This window comes from Plutella xylostella, chromosome 13 (genome assembly GCF_932276165.1).
Source record: "Plutella xylostella chromosome 13, ilPluXylo3.1, whole genome shotgun sequence".
NCBI lineage: Eukaryota > Metazoa > Arthropoda > Insecta > Lepidoptera > Plutellidae > Plutella > Plutella xylostella.
In genome coordinates, this window is record NC_063993.1 from 4,339,769 (window position 1) to 4,359,653 (window position 19,885).

Genomic DNA, 19,885 nt, shown 5'->3' on the forward strand with positions numbered 1-19,885 from the left:
ATGGTATGGTATATAAGAAATATAAAAATAAACGAAGTACCTGCCTGCACCCACTTTGGCGAAAAGTGGGTGCAGAAATGCACCTCTGCCTACCCCGCAAGGGAGTACATTAGGCGTGAGTACGTGTTTTTTTGTTTTTGTTTTTACCTGCCTGCCTACTTATATTTTTTAAAAAATATTTTTATTAATCTACTTTATAACTCTGTTCTGGAGTGGAGACCGCGACTAGGCAAACTTAGTGTAGGACGCCCTCCGGCTAGATGGGGTGACGACTTGCGAAAGGTGGCAGGTAATGATTGGATGAAGAAAGCTTTCGATCGCATCCAGTGGCGTGCTTTGGGAGAGGCCTACGTCCAGCAGTGGACTGCTATAGAGCGATGATGACGATTTAATAAAAGGAGAATTCTTAAAATATGCTCTGTGGCAGTATTAGATAGGAAAAGTGTTGGCAGAACAGTCTCCTTAGTGCTGTTTTTTTTGTACATAAGATAATTCATAATTTTTTACCCACTTAAACATCGCCTCATAAAGCTGCCTTTCTAAATCAAACACGTTGCCAAAACCCAACTCTTAAATCGGACCAATAGTTTACACTTATGTAAATAGAAATAAACAACGTCTCGCCTGGTTCCGTCCGGCCGCCGCGTCTCTACCTGCGCCGGCGCATTCCGCTAACTGCACTACGAATCACTGCTGTGACTGCAGAACACTAATATTTATTAATGCGGTGAATTCGATGGTTTGCTATTTTTTCACGTCGCAAATAAGATTTATGGTATGAGTTATTGGGATAGTTAGAAAGATGGAGAGTGGTTTTGGTTTTATTCCGGAATGCCCACAGGAAAACCGTTTTTGCAAAGTCAAGATTAAAGCTTGTTCAATTAAAATGAGCGTCGAGACTAATAATTTCCATAACCAACACGGCTAGCAGCAGGATGCGTCACGTACTGACCACAAAAACTCGAAAAAACTTGATTTACGGACAGCAAGCCCGACAATTCCAAATACTAATGTGCGTCACAATCAAACGCCTTGAGGCCACTTCTGCACATCAAAAATCCAGAAATTCATTTAAATAAAGGCTGACTTATTTCCGTTGTCTACTGTCTACTTGTATTAACTTGTATAGTAGAATGGTATCTGCGAGCGGGGAGGAGGTAGATGCTTGTGCGGCGATAGCGGGTGCCGTTAGTCCGTCTGCGCGGTGACAATACGGACCAGTGTCGCACTCGCCCGCGTAGCTTCAATTACAGCCCGTGCCGGCTCGGGACGTGGGGTTATATCGACTGAGATAAAGTACTCTTTTAAAGTAATACCTTGTTGGTGATGCATTTTTTCGGAGTAGGTATGACTTAAGAGTACTGCCGTTCCTTAGGACTTGTTTGCAAACCTTAGAATTTCATGTCATTGGTTTCAGTTTCAGTCCAGTGACTGAAAACAATGACATGAAATTCTTGTCGATAGTAGATATGCCTAACTTAACCCGCCAGTGGTGACGTGAATTTGACTTACATCGTTGGTGACGCCGGTCTCACGCACCGGGATTTTCAAACTTATTTTTTTTACTTAATTAACTACACATGCTACTTAAAATTAGTTTAATTTTAAAGATAAGTATTTGTTTGACAATAAAACAAAGCATTATCATAAATCACGGCTCGTTTATTAGTCCTTTTACCATGGTACTTAGAACATTTAATATTTACATAATTTTTCACCTATCATCTTAAAAATTAAAAAAATACAACAATGATGTAATTTTTATTGGGTTTTTATTAAAAGCCACTAGTTGATCAAGATTAGCCTCGATTTAATAGTCTCATATAAATCGATACACAGTGATACACATGAAGTAAGGGATGACGGCCAACACATAGAGTACGTGCTATTTTCCTTTTTTCTTGACTATGACTTTTCGTTTACAATTCCAACACTAGGCCTTAAACAAAAATCATATAAATAGGCAAAAGAAAATTAGCACAATTCTAGGCCTCAAACAAAATATCATAACTTATATAGGTACATAAAACTAAAACATAACTTTAACACTGACTAACGGAGTACAAATAAACAATATCACAAAAAAAACATATATGAAAACAAGTTAATCAGTTTTAAGTAGTTTAGACACAAACTTATAATGCTTCTCTGAAGTTAATGGCTTCGTTAACACGTCCGCCAACATTTCCTCAGTAGGAAGGTAACTTAAATCAATGACCTTCTTACTTATCAACTCTTTAACATAATGGTGCCTTATATCTATATGTTTGGTACGCGAGTGTGTTACAACATTCTTACAGATTTTCTGTGCTGATTGATTATCGTTAAACAAATCTATTTTGCACACAATACCAGTACATTCTTTAAGAAATGTTTGCAAGAACAGAGCCTCCTTGCAGGAGTCAGAGACCGCCATGTACTCAGCTTCAGTACTAGAAAGCGCTACAGTCCGTTGCTTTCGGCTTTCCCACGAAATAACTGAACTACCAAGACTAAAAACATACCCAGTATATGACCGACGATCCATCTGATCTCCTCCCCAATCAGCATCTGTAAAACCAGTAATTTTCAAATCGTCACCCTTTTGAAATAGTAGACTGTAATGTATTGTTCCTTTTAAATATCTCAGAACCCTTTTCGCTGCTTTCCAGTGAGTTTCACCAAAACAGTTATTGAACTGGCTTAGATAGCTGATGCTATGAGTAATATCCGGCCTGGAACATACTGACAGGTACATTAAACACCCAATAAGGCTCCTATAATCATATTTACATGCCGAATTCTCTTCCTTTTTAAGTTGAATTCCAACTTCCATAGGAGTCTTAGCTGCTTTGCATTCTGCCATATGCAGTTTATCTAAAACTTTCTTTATGTAGCTGGACTGATCCAAAGTATAGCTTCCATCAGGTAATCTAGCAATTTTCATACCTAGAACCTGATGAGCCGGTCCCAAATCATGCATCACGAACTCTTTCATCAGCCCTTCCTTAATAACTTTCTTTTTCTCAGAATTTTCGGAGCTAAAGATCATGATGTCATCCACATACAGCGCTACGATTATTACTTCATCATCAGTATTATGAATATACACCGATTGCTCAGAAGATAGTCTACTAAATTGCAATTTATTGATGAAAACATCATTAATGCGTTCATACCATGCTTTCGCCGCCTGTTTTAAGCCATAAATTGCTTTGTTCAGCTTATATACTTTCCTGACCTTTTCATCTTGACCTCCACCTTGGATGAAACCTTCAGGTTGCTCCATATATACAGTTTCGGTTAGTAACCCGTGCAAAAATGCAGTTTTTACATCTAGGTGCTCTATAACTAAATCATATTGAGCAGCTAATGCTAACAGTATTCTAACTGTTGAGTAGCGAACCACAGGTGCAAATGTTTCATTGTAGTCAATTCCGTATCTTTGTGTATAACCCTTCGCCACCAGACGAGCTTTATACTTTAACAATTTTCCATTTAGGTCTCTCTTTTTGCTAAATATCCATTTACATTTTACTGGTTTTTGCCCCGAAGGCAGATCAACCAGTGTCCAGCATTCATTAACTATGAAAGAGTTATACTCATCTTGTATAGCTTCCTTCCAATATTTAGACTCGCAGCCACCCAGAGCCTCTTCTATTGTCTTCGGTATATCTTCGTCTTCTGTAACCGCTGTAAACCCAGCATACCCATCCGTATCAGCATCTTCAAAATCAAGCGAGTCCTCCGAATCCATGCTTGAACATCCTGGAATATATGTAGGGTCCGAAGAGTGGTTATCCGAATTTACAGATTCTACTGATGAATCCAGACTAAACATGGTTTGTCTCCGAGGATTCACTGTGTCATCAGGTAACAACTGATCCATCTCGACCACGTCTGGCTGACATAATGATGTCTCAGAAGCTTCCGTCGACGACTGTGCTGGATCAGGTTGTGTAGTACTATCTAAGTTATCAGATGAATCTAAAATTAACAATTCATCATGCTCCTTACTTTTATCATCATTAGACGCTACTTTATCCAAAAACATACTTTCCATGAATGTGACGTGCCGGGCTTTAATACATTTCTTTGGAAAAGCAGGATCTACAAGTCTATACCCTTTACTATCCTCACAGTACCCTACAAAAATATACCTTTTGCATCTAGGGTCCAATTTCCTGGCTTTCTCATCAATGGCATATGCTACACAACCAAATACACGTAAGTGTGCTACATTCACCTTTTTGGATGTCCATTTTTCTTCAGGTGTTGTTCCCATGACCGCTCTGGTTGGTGTATAGTTCTTGAGTACGGCAGCCGTGTTCGCCGCCTCCGCCCAGTACTGTTTCTCCAACCCAGCCTCCTGGAGCATGCAGCGGGCTTTATCCATTATGGTGCGATTAGCCCGCTCCGCCACACCATTCTGCTGACTACAATGTGGGACGGTAGTTTGATGTTTTATCCCACTGCTCTTCAGATATTCCTGAAATTGATTAGACATGTACTCGCCCCCATTGTCACTTCTCAAGGTTTTGATTTTACTACCTGTTTCATTCTCTACAAGCACTTTGAATAGTTTAAATTTCTCAAAGACCTCGCTCTTTCTATCCATGAAGTAGATGAATGTTTTCCTCGAGAAATCATCAATGAAGGTAACAAAGTACCTTTTCCCACTAAATGATGGTACCTGCATAGGTCCACATACGTCTGTATGTACCAACCCTAGTTTGACAGACGACCTACTATAACTTTTCTTAGGAAATGGCAGTCTGGTCTGTTTACCTTCTATACAAGCTACACATGGATTAAAAGTAGTATTTGGATAATCCATACCTGTGACTAGCCCATTTTGCATCAGTTTCATACTCCTGGCATTCAGGTGTCCAAGTCGCTTATGCCACAACTCGTGATCAATGCCCTGCGCAGACACCAGCGCAGACACCTCCGGAACCTCGCTAGACTCTCCAGTCACCGACTCCAGCTCAATGCCCTGCTCAGAAACTAGTGCAGGCATCTCTGAAACCTCGCTAGACTGTGCAGTCACCGACTCCACACATGCTGAGTTCATGGCGATCCCTGACTTAACTACATCAAGCTCATAAACACCATTGAAACCAGTACCAGTGGCAATAACTTCACCTTCATCAACTATTTTACATAAATTATTATCAAAAACTACACGAAACCCTTTCCTATTTAACTCACTAACTGAAAGTAGATTTGCTGATAGTTTAGGAATATAGTAGACTTCACTTATAGTCTTAAAACCAGTCTTCAATAATACTTTTACTTTGCCAATACCCTCAGTCAGTAACTTCTCTCCGTTGGCAACATTTACTTCCAGCTTCTTGGTGCATTGCAGCTCTTGCATGATATGCTTGTTATTGCACATGTGATGAGTCGCCCCTGAGTCAATGTACCATACGTCGTTCTGAACTTTCACCGACAAGGCCGTCAGTAGCGAGTTTTCTTTTACACTACTTCGTCTTCCTCCCGCCTTAGGCTCCATGACCTCATCATTAGGGCAGTCCTTCTTCACGTGACCAGGCTTCTTACAACGAAAGCACCTCACTAGCCAAGGTCTCTTTACCGCCAGTGCATTCATTTCATTTTCCTTGCCATCACGCCGATGCTGCTCCTGGAGAAGTTTACTCCTGACTGTCTCGCTTGTCAGCTTCGTATTGGAGTTCTCCAGCGCCATAATTAGTGGGTCGAAGTCTGTAGATAGCCCGCTCAGCATTATTATTGCCAGGAATTCATCCTCTATTGCTGATCCTATATCCGACAACTGTTGCCCGAGCTCCGTAATATATGTTAGGTAGCTCTGCATACCATCTCTGTCCTGTAACTTCACACCAAACAGCGACCTCAACAGCCCGAGTCTTCTACACAGCCCCTTGTCCTCATATGCACGCTGGAGGTTGCTCCAGGCCTCATAAGGCGTCTTTGCATTGCGTACATGTTGCAACGCAGACGGACCTACTGACAGACATATTTTTGCCATCGCCTTTTGCTTCTTCCTCTCATCCTTACAACTGTCCTCACCTTCGATACAGTCGTGAAGATCCTCGTGCATGAGGAGCATTTTCAGCATAAATTTCCACTGGTTGTAGTCTTCCATCCCTTTTAGTTTGTCTACAGGGAGACCAATTGGTGTCGTAATAGAACTCGCCATTATTGCTGTTTGTATTTGTAAAACTGTTTGACAACCGGCCTTTTAATTAAATATTATTTTATTTTTGTAGTAGTATTTTCCAAAAATATTTATTGTATGACACGCGCCAAGCTGTCCTGGGCCCATAACCTATTGGGTTTTTATTAAAAGCCACTAGTTGATCAAGATTAGCCTCGATTTAATAGTCTCATATAAATCGATACACAGTGATACACATGAAGTAAGGGATGACGGCCAACACATAGAGTACGTGCTATTTTCCTTTTTTCTTGACTATGACTTTTCGTTTACAATTCCAACAATTTTTTATAACTAAGTCCACCTTTTATAGTTTTATAACACTACGAACTTCATAAGAAAAAACAAAAATTTATATACTTCTACAAAAAAATATATATAATAATACACTAAAAGTCATTGTTTCTCCACAGCCAAACAGTCTCTGCAAGACGCCACTAACATGGCCGTAACACATATATTTCTTACATTTTGTGACAAATATATTAAATTTTTCTGTTATTTTCGCTATCAAAATTCATAGCATTGTAAATTTTTTGAAGGTCCAGCTATCTCCGTCGTCATTTTCAAGGACATGCTGAAACTAGCTGATATTACTGTAAAAACTTATTGAAATCTATTAAGTACTTATATTTGTATAAATACCTACAACTATCTATTAAAAATAGTTCAATCATGAAATTTACAATCACAAAACAAAAATAAAGACAAGAAAAATTAAAAAAATGTATGAAAAATTTAAAAAACATCTTTAAATTTTACTTACATAGTCGGTGACCCCGGTCTCACGCACCGGGTTGGCGCCAAAACTCCGAAACCTGCGCATGAGTCACCGTCGCGGGGTGGACTGACAATGGGGGATGGGAAATGAGGCAGCTACCCGAAATCACAACAAAAATCGATGGCTAGTGAGAAAGTTATTCGACTTTTTCGAACCACCCGGTCTCCCAGACATATACGTCACCACTGGCGGGTTAAAAGTAAGTAAGTTAATTAAAAATGTACATTGTGTATAAGTAATCTTAATCTAGCATCTTCTTACCAAAATCCCATACTTACCATACAACAGGAAATCTACCAGACACTTTGCTATAAGTAATGCAATTATTGTTAGTGACAAAAAGTCGTACAAAAATATATACCCCCGTTACAATGAAAGCTCTCCCTTGATTGTCACTGGAGGGTCCAAGGATCCTGTCGGATCGGTCTGGGCCGGCGCGGGAGGCGTGCCCGTGGCTCGGCGGAACAGGTTTGAGTCTGCGCCGGACTGTGTGAGTCACATCACTCCGGCTGGCAGCTGACAACCGACCTCCACTGTATTTTATACTAATACTGTATTTGTAGCATTTGTAAATTTTACAACAACATTTTGCAACATTTTAGTATTTTTGTTGCTGATTAAGCGCCAAAATGTATTCACGTTGGATGAAGGGTAAAAGCTACACTGAATTTTTAAAAACAAACTTTAATAAGCTCTAGCGCCTCGCTTTATTGTGCACTGAATATTGACTAGCATTTCAAGCATTTGGATGGCCGAGGTTTCGCCTCGGGAGATGTTTGAATGATTGGAATGGAATGTCTTTGAGCTTTATGGACTGCAATCGAGGTTTAGTTCCTAGCAAAGTTTACAATTCCCGTTGAGGATGGACCGATTTTCGGAAGTTCCGTTCCGTTTCTATTTCAGTTCCGTTTAATCAAACCTACGCCTAATTTCATTTATCATTTTTAACGAATTCAGTCGCGACGCGCGATTTTTACTCTAATATACAATACAATGTATATTCCAGTGTTTAAAAGAGTTAACTAACATTGTAGTATGATATGAGTGTGATAGAAATAGGAATGTAACCTCGTCACCGGTGACATCTGCAGGCGACACCTGTGCCGGCCACTGCCGCCTGCCGCCACGTCTCCACGTCTCTAAACATATTTTATGCCATTACTTTGTTGCGTATGGTCGTAGGTCGAGAAAGACATAATTCATTCATTCTCATGATATGAAAATAATCAAAGGATGAACTTAAGCTTCTGCTGCTCAATAACAAAAGGGCGGTATCGGCGGCATGCCATATTTAAATTATGTTTGACTTTGTTTGTCCTTTTATCGCGTCACAAGTTTATAATCAATGTAACATTTATATCCGTATGATTTTTCTGGAGAGGTACTTTTATCCAAAGATAGCAGACTTGCACCAAAACGATATTTAGTTCGCCATAAAAGGATTACTTACTCGAAAACAATAAAATCCATACCTATTCAACTAAATCATAAATAAATAAATATGTAAGTAAAGTCATTTAAAAACTAGCAGAGAATTAACAGAATTAACCAAGACGCAAAGGTTGACGAAAACTGGTTAGAAGTACCTACTTAATTAGATATGTACTGGCACACAAAAACATAAACTAATGATATGCAAGTAGGCAAGTATAGGGTACCTGATATAGTGTGTTGTAGATTACAGTTCTAGTCTCCATAAACCAAATACTACGTTACTGTTGTCATGCAGTGAACATAAGTAATCTATAATAGGTAACTATTCAAATGATGTTAAATGCTCTACCACAATACACATAGCTTGGCAACAAATTGCTAGTGCAAAAATATGCGAAAGGAATATGAAATGGCACATTGTATTTTAATTATGTTTAAAGCATTTAAATATTTACGTCCGCAACTATTTTAACCATATCTGTGCGCCAGATACAAGTAAAAAGTAATTTATAAAGTTACCAACTGAAAACCATTACGTTAGACTATATTATCATGTACTACCACCATATTCTGGAGAAGATGTTTCCAGTCAGGAGTACTTGGGCACCTGAAATATTTCATCATTATTATGTACATAAACCTGGTATCATTGAATAATTTTAATCGGATCTTGCATTCGCATAACTTAACTATTGTAGCATTGGATATAGCTTCTAAGAGTAATTATGTAACTGTATGACCGCCGCCTTGCAGCATAGACACTATTATGAGATTGTAAATATGCACTTGCAGTAATTCGTAATGACGAGATTGATAAGTCATTGTTGTGGAAATTAACACGAGTTGCTTGCCTAGACCGTTTGTGTCGACAACTGTATTATTCACTTGCTATGCATAAGCTCAAGGTTCTACATTAGATATTGAGAATTCTGTTCTGGGAATTGATTACTTATTCTTAAGCTACATACACATTACACATCTTGGCGAACCTCTAAATTTAACATTTAAAAAAAAAAAAACACGCACTCACGCCTTGTACTAATGTACTCCCTTGCGGGGTAGGCAGAGGTGCATTGCTGCACCCACTTTTCGCCAGAGTGTTATGTTAGTCCCAATGTAATAGGGGGCGGGTCTATTGCCATTTTACGGGCACATCCAAGACCCGAGAACAAATATCTGTGTTTAAACAAATATCTGCCCCGGCCGGGAATCGAACCCGGGGGCCTACTCGGTAACGCGACAATCGAAATAACGTTCAACGTTCGGGCCATTTTCGCACTCTGTAGGGAGAGTTTTACGCACGAACGAACGAAACAACGAAGTTTCGATTTTCTATACAAAATGGTACTCTGAACTGCAATGTCAAACACGTAATATTGAGTTTGACAGCTCATTTACTGTCAGTTTTACTTCAAATTTCACGTCTACACAAGAGATAACGTTGAGATATTCGTTTTGCTGTAATTGCTGAAAATAACATAAAGAATGGCTAGGTATTTGCTGATGCAAGAAATTCTTCGCGACGAGAGAAGGAAAAGGCGAGAGGCCCTAAGAAGAAACTTCCGCTTGCACACAATTCCCGACTCTGAATTCGTAAATAACTACCGTCTGAGTTCCAAACGCTGTGTGAAGAGATTGTCCCGTTTCTTCCTCCAAGGATACGACACCGGGGTATTGATCCCATAATGAAGGTAAAACTCAACAAGTATCTTATTTTCATATTACCTTTAACCATAAAAATCAGACGATAAATAACGTAAATATCAGACAATGATAAAACATAACTGACTAACATAATTTCCGGATTTATTTCAGATTTTGGTAGTATTAAACTTCTATGCAAGGGGCAGTTATCAAGGTGCCGTAGGCCTCAACAGCGATGTGACTCTGATTGCCTTATATTGAGTATTGATGCATCATACACATCATCATACATTGGGCATATGGGCCCAACATGAGATAAAAGCTCACATGGAAGAACTCTCAATACAGGGATAGACTACATACCTACTGGGTAAATGTTCCAAATATAAATTTGGAACATTTACCCAGTAGGTATGTAGTGTAGCGAGGTGATGGATGTATTATGTATGTTGGTAACCCAAAATAATAATGTATTAATCATTTCATAACATGTTCTACAGGTGACTCAGGGTATCCTCTCCGGTCATTCATGATGACTCCAGTGGACCATGCAGTAGACGACTCACCTGAAGGGCGCTACAATATAATTCAGAAACGTGCCCGTTCCACTGTAGAGCGCACATTTGGAATACTAAAAGGGAGATGGAGGTATTACCTATTAAGCATACTTAATCCAATTGCATTTATTCATAAATCAATTAAAACATTAAACTTACCTACACAACATGTCTCATTATTATAATACTTACCAATTAAAAGAGTTTAAATAAAGTTTTTTTTCAGATGCTTATTAGCCACCAGAGAATTAAATTACACTCCTGAGACCGCTGGCAAAATTGCAATTGCATGCAGTATATTGCACAACATGTGCATACATGCTCGGCTCGACCATCCTGAATTAACAGAGGAGGACCTCGCAGCTGAGAACGCCCTGCCCATTCCCCAGCAAGCTGCAATTCCACAAGGACGGGCATTGGAGGAAGGAAGAAGAGTACACAGAGTACTAATACATTTATTAGAGGCATAATATGCCCCCGGCTTTGTACGGATATACTTATATAAGACAAAACAATCCTTATTGTGAGGTTGTAGAAGAGATTACTTTTAGTAATACGGCCACTGATTGTACTATTTCTTTTCTATGTTTGTGAAACTGTTTCTGTTTGTGTGCAATAAAGAGTATTTTATCTTTACCTACCTATATTTTTTTAATTTTCATTGTTTCTGGTATGAATGTGTTTCTATTATATCCATAAAAATATGGTTTTACCGATCCTAAGATACTTACTTTGTGTGGATACATCTATTCATGCTAACACACTTATTTATAAAGAATAAAACAATTTTTCTAAATGAGAGATTTTTATTTTTTGGTTTCAGTCAAATATTGCTACTTATTGCTTAAACACTGATAAAATGCACTGTTTTCGCGCAGCCCCCCAAAGCATTCAGCTTTTGGGCGATTTCCTGCCACAGGCGATTGCTTCGCACTCTCCCATCTACGCTCCTCATACGACCGCGCGCGAGGTCTTGGTGCTCAAATAAGAACTCCAAGAGCTCTTGAGTCGTTGGATCTCTTCTGCGCCCGTTAGGGCGCAGGCTTCGAGTCTTGAGGAGTCCCTCTTTACCCGGGCTTCTGCTCCAGGGCCTACTAGCTCCTGGGTCCGTGGGGCCGCCTGTTCAGTCAGGCGGCGTCTGGTTGGTGTTCAACGTCTCAGTGAGCCGCCGCATCGACTGGTTGCCGACGACAGCAGCTCACGAGGGAAAAGAGCTCTTGAATCTGCTCCGTACTGCAGTTCCCAGACCCAGCCATGGTAGAAAGAAATTAACTTTGGCGCGTTCAACTTCAACTTAACTTTATTTTGTGTTTGATTTTTTTATGAGCCTCTTTGACAGAAAATCACAGACTACCATAGTGAAAAAAGTAGAGTAAAAATATTTTGATTTTATCAAAAATTTGTAATTTAAACGTCTCTGCGTGAAAAATCATTTAAATAAATCAGTTTAATGTACAAAAAACAAACAGCGCATTTAAATTTTACGTAGAAATGATAATATGCAATGTTTTAATAAAACCGGTAATTTACCGATAAGCCACTTGAAAGCCCAACCAATACATTCATTCATTACACTATTTCGTTCATTCACGTAGTACCTCTATGATTTGTCTATGATTTTCGAAGAACGTAGCGCGGCCGAAGTTGGTACAGAGTACCGATATGCCGTCATTAACTTACGGTTTTCGATTTTCGTATTTAACGACGGAACGTGTTAGAGAGTAGCCCTCCCGGGACCATCGGCTCAGTAGTCAGGTCACTAACCACTACGCCATTCGGTCGTCTAACATTAACTACACAATTCTAAAACCATAATACTGCAGCTATATCGTATAATCTGCTGTAGAATGTGATTATAGTCAGTTCAATGTAGCTGAAAGTGAGCTGAAAATCTGTCAAATACATACATGTCGCTTTGTAAAGCTGTAGCGAGCGAGTAGTGTGTATCTAAAGCATTACGTAATGCAGGAACTCTACCTCTAGAGTGGGTTTGGTTATTTTACGCAGACGTACGCAGAGTTAAATTTTGCGTACATACGAGTATATAATACAAACTAGCGGTAAAGCCTCTAACAATGCAGACAGATGATGATGAATGCCGATGTATTTTTTTAATTTGTTTGTATGTTAAAAATTGTTTTGCGTAACACGAAATTAAGGAACCACACTCCACATAGGCACTGATCTCAAAAACAATTTAATTAATCATTATGTACTTATCTCCTTACTAACTATGTAATTTTGTACTACCAAAAGAATAGATTACTGGTACGGTCCGAATCCTGACCCCCTTCTCATAGTAACAATGCTTCTGAGAGGGGTCGGATTTCTCTGCCTTATACTGCCGTGTACTGTACCTAGATGTATGTATTAACCGTGTCTCCCCCCGCAGGTGTCGGCGGCGCAGCACATGCAGGTGTCGAGCTCGGGCGGCGCGCACGTGAGCGCGCAGCAGGGCATGTACGCCTCCTACCACCAGGGCACGCCGAGCCCGCAGCACCACCCAGGTACCTATTGCGTGACTATTCGTTTGTGGATGAGAGTGACCCTACCAAACTTCTGTTCTTCTACCAATGATGTTAAAAGGAAGGATGCGCCGTCCGAACATTTTGGGTATAGAAAATGACATCCACGCGTTGGCCCTAATTCAAACAGATATATCGTCGCAGTCGTAGAACAGTGACGGATCTGATTTTTTTCGATTTTCGGATTATTGCAGATTCTTCTTTAAAATTTCATTATTTACCTATACAACAAAAGTTTTTTTAAAAATCTTTTATAATAAGCGAAATACAGAGTCGAACACTGACGGTTTTAATTTTTTCGCGTAGAACATGGGCGCTTGTGCCGTCCCGTCGATGTTCCGCGGTGACCCTCGCCCCCCGCGACCCGCTCCCGCGCGACGGTTTGTTTGTTCTGTCAGTGTTCTCTGTAGGAGCACATGGAACACGTAATGAGTACTTAAAATGTTTTTTTGCTATAATTATTATTTAAAAAGTTCTGTTTTCCATGTAAATATTTTTTTAATACTTCTCCCATAGAACAAAGACGGTCTCTTAAATCCGTCGTTATTCTTGGAACTTTGTTTAAAAAAAATAAAAGCCCTAGTTTTCGCTAAAATCATTGGTTAGTTATTATTAGGTACGGTGTATTAAAAAACAATATTGTTTGTTTGTTAAATTTAGTGACGGTATTTCAAATGCGACTATGTTCTTTGTCCTAACTATTGGTGTTTTGTATATACCGTCATTGTTTTATGGATAAGTGGTAGACGTGTGTAGATAACCGTCGTTATTCTTTGGAATTATTTTAGGATGCGTCGTTGTTCTTTCCTATTATTACGTATTTTCAAAGGAAAATAAATAAATTTATGATTTTTCAGTATATTTTTGCCAATTTATTAAGTTTTTAAAACTATGTGCTAAAAAACAATGTAAAATTATGTACTTAAGTACTTTTTTTCTTCATCGACTCTACTGCCAGAGGCAGGTGACGATGGGAGCACGGTACCATGCGGGTAGGTTTGGAATTATGTTTTTCAAGCCATTAGCATGAGTTACCAAACATACAAACGTAGTCAGCCGCAGAATCCACATCAAACATTACATTTATGTATTAACAGCTACCTCAACAGTTAACAGTTACATCAACTGCAAAGGGAAAGTCCTAGCATCAACCGAATGCTGGTGATTTGTCAAACAGCTGAGGATAATGACCATCACGAAGCAGTTTGAGAGGATCCTTACATGGCTACGGATAAGATGACAGCAATTCAAAAAACATTTTATAAAATAATTGTATTTTGTAAAAAAATTAGGACCTAAACAAAAAATAATATAGCGCAATCAGCACCCTCCTAAATAGGTTATTTAAAGATCCGTCTTTGAATTTTTCCATATATTCCCTAAAACAACGACGAAAAGTATAATACGCCATTAGATACGCAATAAAAGTCCGTAAAAAAACGACGTATCATATAATGCGATATAGTAGGATACATAGAACAATGACGTATAGTGCCACAAACTTATCTGTTCCGGTGAGAGCGAACTAAATTGGTCCATACCTCATTACTTACTAATGAATTTCATATTGACATGACATAGATTATATGGACCAATTTAGTTCGCTCTCACCGGAACAGATAAGTTTGTGGCACTATATCTGATTTTTCAGGAAACATAGACTTATTACAGACTAATTATACAGGCTATATTGCAAAAGTCCATTCGTATAATAATGTGACCAAATTTCAAATGAATTGCTTCAGCCGTTTTCATTTTATCGAACAAAACGTTGTTTAAAAACTTTAACTGGCTCTCCTGTAAAGTTGCTGTTTTGCAGATCCGTCATTGTTCTACGACTGCGACGATATGAGCCATTTTCTTGAGCGGTTGGGCCTGTTCTTATTCTTACGGTAGTAATATAAAGACCCTCCTTCACAATAGTCTTGGAGTTAGCAGTGTCAATTTTGAATCTGTCATTAGTTGTCATTTTTGTTGTTCATTGTGATTGGTTAATTGGTAATTAATTAGACAGCTCCTGTCAGATTTAATGCGATAGTAATAGCAGATTGGTCTGAGAGGGAATATGAACGGGCGACTGTTGGAAAACAACATTACCAACAGTTATTTTTAAATATCAATCTTAAATTCCTTAACAAGGTACTATGATTGAAAGAACTTCTCAGAAATGACTTGAGTTTACTATAGTACTTATCTATATCTATACGTACCATAAGGTATGCGTTTTACATTACAATTACATTGTAATTAGTACATGGCAACCGACCAAAAAGGATAATTACAAATTCAGTTGATTAGAATTTAAGTGCGACTGTTACGGAAACTCAACAGCTTTGTTTCAAATTGTAGGCAATTTGAGTTACAATCAATACATTAAACATCATTCTTGTCAAGGTCAGACAAGAATGGTGAAAAACTATATTTTTTCCTATTTTACAGACAATCAAGGTCTGAAGTATTGCGATGTTGAATGAAATCGTTTTAGAAAACTCGTGTAATATTTCCGTAAACAGTAGACACTCATGGGAATTATTGCTTTCCGATATACCTAATGGTCTCCTCGATTGTTTAGCTGCCAAGAGCCAGCAGTTAATAGTGTAGTTTCCATATCCTTGCCTTGACATAATGCAATTACTCTGTAGGCATAATAACATGCAATGTAATTATTTGTTTCGCTCCCAATGTCCATATCATTATCCGCAATGCTTGTATGGCGCTATTGCACATTCATATTTGCAAATTTATTGTTATGGTAAAGGATTTGCACACACGTTGAGTTACATTGTTAATTTTACCACCCTTGATAAAGTTGCTAGATACGAAAGTAGAGTTGGTTTATAACTGCAACCAACAATGCTAATGCTCTCTTGTAGTACTAGTCTTGATATAAATTCCTACGAAACATTAAGTATAACCACTGCCAAAGTATATGAGTATGAGGCTGAAATTCATAAATTCTTCGAGAATACAATCAATACCTATTGGTATTATCAACAAGCTGGCCATCGACGGAGCATCATTCCAATGAAACGCTCAACCGATGACTCAAATTGAATTGTCTGACTCAGTCTGTTGCTAAATCGACAAAATATATTTCTTTATCTCAACAATACGTATAGAGTAGTCGGAGATAATGGCAGGCTCTAACTCGTTATTATTACCAGCCGATGATCCTAACAGCGTAGAGCGTAGAACGGAGCGCGATAAGGTTACATTCCATTATCTCGCATACTCAACCCGGCTCTATCTATGCAAAAAGTGACGATGCCGACTAAAAAGAATATCAACATACATTCTTTATTTCACTGCACATAACACATGGTGTATTCGGTCGGTGACAGTTTATTGTGGACCTTATTGCGTCTGTGCTAGGGCGGTGTAGGCGGCGGGTGGGGGTGTGCGCGCGGGGAGGGCGAGGTTGACGCTCGGTGAGAATGCGCGGCACACACGGGGATGATATGGATTGACTGGTCGAGTGCGCCACAAGTGCCCGTGTCATGCGAGCGGCATTACTCTCGTTCTCTCAACTAGCCACACTTTCCACTCATGGGTCTATGACTAGTCGCCAGCCGCGCGCCGCTCATTGCCAAATTTATGGTGATTGCATGACGTCACGAATTCATTGTACAAAATACGACAAGCTGCAAAGTATTCTTAGTTATTGCACATTATTGATTAGATAAGTTAGGTATTTGTTTTCGACTTGTATTATGTATCCGCTTGGGTGGCGATAATGCCATCTTCGCGTGTGAAAGTCGTTACAAATGTTACAATGTTGTATGTAAAATATTAAATACGATTCGATATCTCTGTATGAAATATTTCAATCCTTGTATGGAGTTCATCAGGCGAATGCAAATAAATGATGCAGCTTCGCCGAGTATGTGACATGAGAGCGATCTCTCTCGTAATCAACAAGTATTGTACCGACTCACCGCAGGTACGTATGTAGGGGATCGTGTTGTTTTGTTTCTTTCACTGTGAACATGTAATGACCTCATGTTTCTTTGGAATAAACATACAAGACACAAACACGGAAAATTCCATGACAGTTACTGTAATAGTGATAGGTAACGCAATGTTGAATAACATTAATTAACCTCGTCACGTACGATAGCTGCTCGCTGCGATTTCTAAAATAAGAAAAATATTCGTATATGATGGATATTTTAACTGAGAGACAAATTTACTCTATGGTTTCAATATTTAAGCTTGTGAGTTATAAAATGAAAGTAGGTAAAGAAGAATGCAGCAATATAATGCATTGTATTCAGAAGCAGTTATTGAGTAGACTTTCAGGAATCAATTTTTAATCGCAAATTTTTCTGAGATGTTTGTAATCAATACGTACAAAATTAGAACGAATATTTTCATGACTGGACAAAAATACTTAACACAAGAGATTTTTATCTGTATCGTGTGTAGGTACCTCCGAGATAAGGGCCGGTACAAAGTACAAAAGTCCACACTTGCCTTGTACCTACGTGACTTTGGCCTCGTTTTACATTTGGGTAACTTTACCTATGCATGAACTTTTTTAAGTTCTTCTCTGTGATAATATATATGATATATAATATGAATTAAATATCATATAATAATTCCACCAATCACAGCGCTGCATGTCATATTTAGGCCATTATTTTAAAATTACATTGACATTTTTAATCATCTTCAACCCTCTCTCACGCGCTATTGGAATACGTCTCCATAATATGCCGGCCAACTTTAGATCCTGTGTCACTCTTACTAATTCCTTCTCCGAAACCTCATTGTCAAAAAATATGTCTAACGCAGCATTTAATTTCCAGGTGGTGGTTGCGATTCCTACTCGGTGTCTCAGTCGCAGAGCATCAACTTCTCCCAGCAGATGCGCGCGCGGCCCGCGGCGCCCGCGCAACCCAACGCGTCCGCGCAAGGTACAGTATACTACTCGACAGTAACTCTCCGCCATCTAACGATTGCTTGAATGTACCTATCTGTTAATCATCATAATATTCGGCGATAATCTGACTGGCCGATCCTTTCATCACGGTGACAAACACTAGTCATCAGGCGTTATGTCGGGAATGCTGAAAATATAGGCTTCCAACTTACAAGAGAGCGTCATGTAACAAATATTTGCTATGTGTACCTATATACGTCTCGTCTTGAAACGTACATAGATGAAGATGAAGTTTCAGTTCAGAACTCGTCTGCCGCAACCACACAATGTTTATCGGTTCTTATTGGAAGATTCTCAGCACTTCCTCTTGATTGGATGGATCAGCGCCTAGGTAACAATGGTGGCTATTAAGCCAGTTTAGGTACATTCATTCACTATCTTTTAGGAAATTACACCGATTTAGCAAAAGGATGAATAATCGTGTAGGTATGGTGTCTTCAATACCTAGATAAAAAGTAACGCTAGGTATTCTTTATCTGTATTAGTAACCCCGTGGACTATGGTTTTTCCAGTACACAAAACATCATGCAAGTGGGTTTAAACAAGCACTCAGGATGTTTTTCGATGACTGCGTAAAAACAAATACCTTATCTTGTATGACTAACACATTCCTGTATCAGTTTCTGAGATAGCACCGACCTTTATACCTTAGCAAGTGTATTTATCCATTGAACAATGTTAATGTCTCTACAAGACCTACGTCCAGCAGTAAACAGAAGGCTGAAGATGCTGATGATGAACCGAATTACATTATGTATTTTACTATTTTAGACAGTCAAAGTCAAATCATAAAAAAAATTACGCCCAATTCAAATCCCGCTACCTATTCCCCAGGCGTGGCAGCGGCTGGCATATCACGGGAGATGCAAGCAAAAATGCTACAACAACAACAGCAGCAAATGCTGCGGGCGCAGCAGCAGCAGCAGATGCGGCCGCCCCCGCCCGAGTACAAGGCGCGGTTTGCGGGCCCGGGGCCCCTAGGCGGCGCGAGGCGGGCGCCCGGGCCGGCGGCGCAGGGAGGGCCCCGCGCCTACGCACACCCGCGCGCCTACTCGCCCGAGTGGCGCCACGTGCTGATGCAGCAGCAGGCGGCCCGGCACCAGTTCCCGCATCATCATCAAGGTTAGTGTAAATGGTTGAGGTTGTTTTGTAGGTTAAGGTTGTTTGATAGGGTTCCGTGGTGCAGAGGCGTTGTTGGTATTAGGTGTGTTTCTTTTTAAATTGAAAGATAAATTATGTAACTCAGGTTTAAATTCTTGGTAACAATAACGTAATCGTGACTTATGTAGAATTTCGCATAAGTTAATTTTGCAATCACAGTACTCGAGATCAGTAAAATATGTTATATCCGTATATGGGGTTCCCCTCATCTCGCCGAATCTTTATTGCCCTAAACTCATTTCGCATAACTCGTTAGGTCTAAACTTTTTTGGTAGAATCATCACTTCGTCAAGACTTATGTGGCACAAGACTCGTTTCGTCTAAAACTCTTTTGGCACAAACTTGAAACACCTAAGTCTCGTTTGCTCAAATTGATCGTATTGGTATAATCTTGTTTCTCCTAGTATTATCTTAATAAATACTATATTAAGTATGTTGTAAATGTACAAATTGTGGTATTTTTCTCCTACTCCCGAAAATCACGATATTGAGTGATCAAAATATCGAAAGTAAATAACCATTATAATGATTACAAACGCCATTAAACCCCATGGGATCGACACCTAAAGATAGGTGCGACGACGAGAAAAGCGAGGAGGAGCGTGTTAGGTGCACATTATCGTCAAAAGCAAAGCGGAGCGTTTCCCACATAGCGGCCACTAT

The 19,885-nt window shown here is 39.3% G+C and overlaps 1 protein-coding gene and 1 long non-coding RNA gene across 2 annotated transcripts in view; both read left to right on the forward strand.

Annotated features, from left to right (window-relative positions):
- The window catches only part of LOC105389593 (neurogenic protein mastermind), a 42,914-nt gene that overhangs the window by 19,470 nt on the left and 3,559 nt on the right, over window positions 1-19,885 (forward strand). Inside the window, exons 4-6 of the mRNA XM_048624802.1 lie at window positions 12,987-13,101; window positions 17,928-18,035; window positions 18,896-19,183. Of these exons, the coding sequence (XP_048480759.1) occupies window positions 12,987-13,101; window positions 17,928-18,035; window positions 18,896-19,183 (511 nt within the window). The remainder of the gene's footprint in view (window positions 1-12,986; window positions 13,102-17,927; window positions 18,036-18,895; window positions 19,184-19,885) is intronic.
- Window positions 9,898-12,286, forward strand: LOC125489311. Its single transcript, XR_007266878.1, has 3 exons — window positions 9,898-10,407; window positions 10,538-10,685; window positions 10,821-12,286. It is a non-coding gene; the product is annotated as an uncharacterized LOC125489311 (long non-coding RNA).